General features: G+C 44.4%; 1 protein-coding gene across 10 annotated transcripts in view; it reads right to left on the reverse strand.

The window, feature by feature from the left end:
- Positions 1-5,770, reverse strand: part of nlgn2a (neuroligin 2a) — a 99,301-nt gene extending 93,531 nt beyond the window's left edge. For 2 of the 10 annotated variants that reach the window (XM_061066554.1, XM_061066552.1), the window contains exon 1: positions 5,257-5,593. In XM_061066554.1, coding sequence (XP_060922537.1) covers positions 5,257-5,362 — 106 coding nt within the window. In that variant the 5' untranslated portion in view covers positions 5,363-5,593. Of the gene's footprint in view, positions 1-459; positions 472-3,042; positions 3,066-5,086; positions 5,092-5,203 lie in introns of all 10 variants that reach the window. The other 8 variants (XM_061066550.1, XM_061066555.1, XM_061066556.1 and 5 more) reach the window with 8 other exon arrangements.
- Between the last annotated feature and the right edge of the window lie 230 nt (positions 5,771-6,000).

Below are 6,000 nucleotides of genomic sequence, written 5' to 3' on the forward strand. Positions count from 1 at the left end.
ACCAGGGCGAAACCCCGGCCCACCACCAATAAAGTTCTTTCAACATTATGGGTGTCAGTTTATTCAAGACCCATGCTTGTTTGATTGCTGAACCCTTGTCTGAGGAGTGACATGGATATTGGTTCTGTACAATGGCTGGGCAAAGCGTTACTGATCATAATGCGGTCACATGGGTGAGAAGAGGTTTGACAAAGACAATTAAAGTAAAGACTTTCCCTCAGTAACTGTCGTAAAAATTCACCTGATTTGGCTGTTATCAGGCGATTGAATGGGCGTAGGCAATTCACATCTGTCCTATATATTTAGACTAGTAAGGGTCGACTAAATCTACTAGTAGGATGTTATTCCCCATTTATTTCATTACTCGTGGAGACCAGTATGAGCAGAAGGTCTGTTATCAGGCACGTATGCTCCTGAAACTATCTTTTGAAAAGTTATGCACAAATTTCCATGCATAACCCTCATGAATGTCTAGTATCACAAACAACCAGTGAGCTTTGTGCAAACCCATGCAGCTTAATTCCCAAGCAAAGTGGAGGAGACTTTATGCTAGGCGGAAAATGTAATATTTAAAAAGGATTGATGACAATAGCGATAAATGTGCATTTTATTTCCACAGTCTAGGTTTCAGGTCGTCTGCCTTGAAAGGGCTTGATTCAGTTTCCGGTGCGGATGCTGCACGGTCAGTGGAGATGCTTCAGCAGGTGTCGCCTCCTTCACAACAACCATCTTTCTGCTAACATCAAACCAATGGTTTCTTCATCACATCAACAGTACGGCTTCCGAGTGTGCCGGGGAAACATTGACAGCGAGTTCCCATTTGGGGGCTGCAGAGTCCAGCTACCCCAACTCATTCACCATGACGACTCGGGGCTCTGTTAACAGCCGCTGAGAGAAGAATGCTGTGTGTCTGAGGGCCCGGGGGCGGCAGCAGCGGAGGCTGGCCCTTTCCTCCATTCCCCTCGTCCATCGATCCAGCGTGACTCTGCAGGAGCCATAAGAAAACCTCTCGCTAAGATTTATGGGATGTCATCTCCGAGGGAACCAGTGAAGCCCCCTCCTTGCCTGTGTTTGGTAAGGGAGCAACCTGCTAGAGGGTAAAAACCCCTGGGTCCTCAGGCCTGGTATTTTATAAAAAGAAGCAAGCTGGCTTTATAGTTTTTATGACGGTGACATTCCAACTCTCACTCAGTTTATTCCAGTTGAGTTATGAGTAATTTATTGTTCAATATAACCGTTAAATAACTCAAAAAAGGTCAAATAGGTCCTTCAACCTGAACCATAAAAATAATTTGTCCAAACCCTCTGATATGACCCACAGTTCTGTAACAATAGCGGGCTTACCGGAACTTTGTCACCATGGTAACAGTGATGCACACACACTGTGAAGGATGCTGAATAAAAGGACACGTTATGTTGTCTTGATCCATCCATCCACCACGCCCCCCATCCCCCTCTTGACCTCCTCTACTTCCTCTTTTCCCTTAATTACTACAGCTACTAGAGGTCGCCTAACAATAAAACATAAGTATGGGTCGTAATAAACCGGCGACCAGGCGACCTTTGGGATCGTTTTTCACAGGACGGTCTAGGAATAGGTCACAATGTGCAGAGAATGTGATGAGGAACAAGGCTCTGAAATATTAAAATACTGGAAGAGGCAAATTCCCCTTAAAAAAATGCTAGACATCATAGTTTCCACATTATGATTAAGCTCCTGTTTATGAGAGCGTAACAAGTGTGATGTTGTTTTATTACTGTGAGATGATTACATACGTCTGTTCCTAATTCATTACAAACTCACAAACATGCTTATTCATGTGTGCCATGGAACTAAAGATGACAACACGTAAGCACTTAAAAATATGAAGTGAGGAGCCGTGAGTATGTATATTTGTTTATCTATGAACGAACACACACATTCATGTTTTCCGTGCCCCACTTTCTTCCATTCGCACTGACGACAGCATTAAGAAGTAGTTCTGTGAGATTAATCCACTTACGAGGGTTATATTTTTGATGATACCGTCTCACGGCTGCTCCACCGAGTGAACACGAGTTAAAAGAACTCGGGAGATTCTGACAGATGCAGCATTCATGTTTTAATACATGAGAAGAGCAGAAGTGAGAGGAGATGGGCGGCACGGCAAATGAAAATGGGAGAGAATCTGTGTGTGCATGTGTGGTTATAGGAGCATATTTATGTGTGACAGCGAGTTGAGCTCATATAGTCCCAACAACAGGGTGGCAGTTGTCTGATCTCGTGGCCCCCTCTCCTCTCCTCTCCTGATTCCACTCTCCTCCTCTCATCACCCCCTCCAAAAAAGATATTAAAATAAATGCAGGAGGAGAAGCGGAGGAGGAAGGAAGGAGGAGCACAAGACGCAGACAACCCCAGGGCTGCATGAGGGAATGCTGAGGTTAGCAATGTCATGCCTGACTTGATCACCATAAATGTGCCAGCAATGATGATGAGGGATGAAGAATGAAACGAGTTCATATGTTCATATGTTGCCTGCTGCCCCCCCCCCCCCCCTCAATAAACCAAGGCATTTCTTTCTGTATCTGGTGATATATATTTTCAATGTTACCTTTTTTAATTCACTAGGGCTATATAGTGTGCCATATACTTTGCAAGGGCTACAAAAAAGACTGTCTGCGCAATAAACACATTTACCATTTGTGTGTGTGTGTGTGTGTGTGTGTGTGTGTGTGTGTGTGTGTGTGTGTGTGTGTGTGTGTTTGGAACACGGCAGCTCATGTGTGTGGACTATATAAAACCAATTCCCCTATCTGCGTAGAGACACTAAATCCCACAATGACAGGTCGATCTAGGTCGCTATATGGCTTTGACATTACAATTTGGTAAATGGACGGAAAAAGAAGCCGTATCAAATCAAATGTGTTTTTTCTGAGAGAGCTCTATTTACATATATACATGTTCTCTTCACGTCTCGAGTACTTTGCTGTTTCGAACGTACTATCAAAAATGTGACATTTGAAGCCTTGATTTGAAGCATTTTTGACTTTGTGGGATAAAACTAAGGAAAACATCTCTTGGCTTTCTATCCAACAGAGACTCGTTCCTTCTTTGTCGCCCAAGGGTCTTGTGTTGATGAACAGACTATTGTTTTATGGATTGCAGAGCATTCCAAGTCCATTAAAGTGCGATAAGGAGTTAAATCAAGTCTATTTTACCCCTTTGAACATTGTTTTTGATCATCTCACTGTCATGAGATCAAACGCATCAGATACATACATTTGATATGAAACAGAAAGAATAAGCTTAACGATTTTTTTACAGATGTTATGTCCCTGCAGTAAAGCAGCACCAGTGCTATGTGCAAAAAAGTTACCATACAGCCCTGTTAATAAATGTGTGTTTGTATTTATAGGATCTGTGTTATGGCACTTGCATTTCCACAAAGTCGTTCATCTCAGGGAACAGGGGAAAACAACCTGCTCGACAGTGTGAAATGACTCAAGACCTGACTTATTGTGTTTTGTATGTGCCCGAGGAGCTTTAAGTGGCAATGATGGGGTGTCGAGGGCTGAGGCTGCAGTGTCTGAGTGGAGAGGCGGAGGGAAGGATGTTGAGCTGTGGAGGTCTTTCAAAAAAAAGGAAAAGAAGTCCGGGCAGGGAATGGCTGAAAGGGAGACTGTGTTAGAGTGAGGGATCTGTTCAAAAAATGAAATCAGTACCTCATCACATAAAAAAATATCGATTAATGCAAACATACATATGTGCAAATGCGCAGACGTGTTTCCCAAAATGGATGATGTGATCTTTTTTTCCTTCTTCCATTTTCTTAAGACCTCCTGTCATCTCCCACGTCAAAACGGATGTGTTTTTCCTTCTGCAAGTGAAACCCACCTTTTCTCTGCCGGCTTAGAGCAGCTTATATTAGAGATGTAGACAACAAAAGACAAATGGGAAACACATCTTACAATACCCCAGGCAAGGAGAGGGAGAAAGAGCGAGAGAAGAGGAGGTGGAGGGTGATGGAAGTCTCTCATATAACAGCTGCCGAAAAACTGTGGAATTCTTTCTCTTTTATTTGCTCTTACACCTAATCGTGCCCGGGTAGACAAAAACGTCCACAGTAGGATCTGAGCAGAGAGAAGAGGGTTCATGAAGGGAAAAGGAAAAAAAATATATGAAAAGTCAAACATCACCATATCCTTTTGCCATAAAGCACCTGGAAACTGCCTCAGTGCTGACCTTTGCTTTCTTGCTTTCTTGCTTTATAACAGGGAGGGGAAGTTGTAAAAAAAAAAAAAAATCCTCCACAGAATAATTTGCATATTGTACACACCATTCATTCTAATTCTTAGATTCACAATCCACAAGAAGCCTCTGTGCAATATTTATGATGTTGAAGTGTAGTGCATTCATCCGGAGGAGAATGGAAATATTGTCTGTGGCTTTCCAGACCATTTCCCCGAAGTGGTTCACCGTTCACTGAATCCCTCCCATGAACAGCAATGGTTCGGAGCAGCAGCTGCTTGATTAAAAGCCAATGCAGGCAAAGCAGATGATTGGGGTTGTATTTGAAATAATAGTTTTCTACCTTCTTTAATTGTCATTTGTTAAACACTCCGCTAAAGCTGCCTGGGCCACAATGGATGCATGTGGAGGGCGTAATCAAAATAATAATGAAAAACCCGTTAAAATAAATGAGTGGTTTCGGGCGGGAAAATAGACCTAGAGTGCTTTTACTTTGAAAGAAGGAACAGGAAGTGTTGCAAATATATGTGACATGTAATGACAGATTATGATGTTTGTGAAAATTGTGCTGAAAAGCCTTTTTCACTGTCTATTCTGCTTTGAACCCTGGATGGAGAAAATAAGCGAGACTCTTGCAAGATGCTGATCTTATGAAGGGAAGTGGAGTCGCTCTAATATATCTTGACGCTCACACCTCCAGCGTGGCCCGGACCACACTTCTCTATTAAAGAGAAAAAAATATCTAAAAATGTTTCTTGATTTCCCTGCCATCTGCATGGATTAAGAACTGGTTAAGCCCTCTGTGTTTTACAACAGCATCATGTTTGTAACCGTCACGTCCACAGGACATTTTCGGACTGCTCCTTTTAAACCAAGTTAGCTGGAAATGTTAAAAGGTCAGTGAGCCATTTCCAACCAACTCTTGGAGGTGAAATCTGTCAGAGACAGACATTAATCAGGAATCTAAAAACCAACCAATCCAAAACTCCCACCCTTCTCCACCCCTGTATGTAATACTGTCCACTCACCATCCTCCGTCGGCACATAGACATTGAGGTAGAGGCAGTCCTCGCTCTGGCTCTGGATGTACCCGGCTGCCACATCCAGGTTGTCCGTGAACCACACGGGCAGCATTATCTCTGGCAGCACCCCTTGGACGTTCTGAGGGCACACCGGGGCAAACTGCGTGGCGTTGCGGATCTCCTGCCAGGATCCCGGCGCCTCGGGCGGCTGAAAGCGGCGGTCGCCAATGGGCGCCGTGGCGTAGGGCACGCCCAGGTACTGCTCCACCGGGCCTAGAATCTCATTGTTCAAGTCTTTCTTTACACCTCGGATCTTGCCATAGTTGGTGGTGACTATGGGTGGCTTGGAAGGGTCCATCTTCTGGCTCGAGGCCAGGCTGAAGAATAGAATGAGGCCTAGCGCCCCCATCAGGCACCAGTCTGTCACGAGAGTCAGGGGGCGCGTCCTGGACAACAAACCCCGCCCACTTTGTTTGCTTAGAGCAAGTGGAAGGGAGTACATGACTGGATTCATACTGTTCAGCCACCTGCTTCCAGTCTATGAGGGAATGTGGATTAAAACCAACAATGTGGTAAAGCAGAAGAGATGGATTAAAACAACAAAAGCAGACAGGCCCTTAAAGACTAAAAGGAGCCTTCTTGGAGATGCAATCTCCAGGAGCGCTGAGCGGAGGTGAAGTGAAGGACACAGCAGCTGTTGGGGTACAGTAGGGTCCACAGGGAGCTGGAGAAGGAGGTGGAGCCTCGGTC

This window comes from Limanda limanda, chromosome 22 (genome assembly GCF_963576545.1).
Source record: "Limanda limanda chromosome 22, fLimLim1.1, whole genome shotgun sequence".
In the NCBI taxonomy this organism is placed as follows: Eukaryota; Metazoa; Chordata; class Actinopteri; order Pleuronectiformes; family Pleuronectidae; genus Limanda; species Limanda limanda.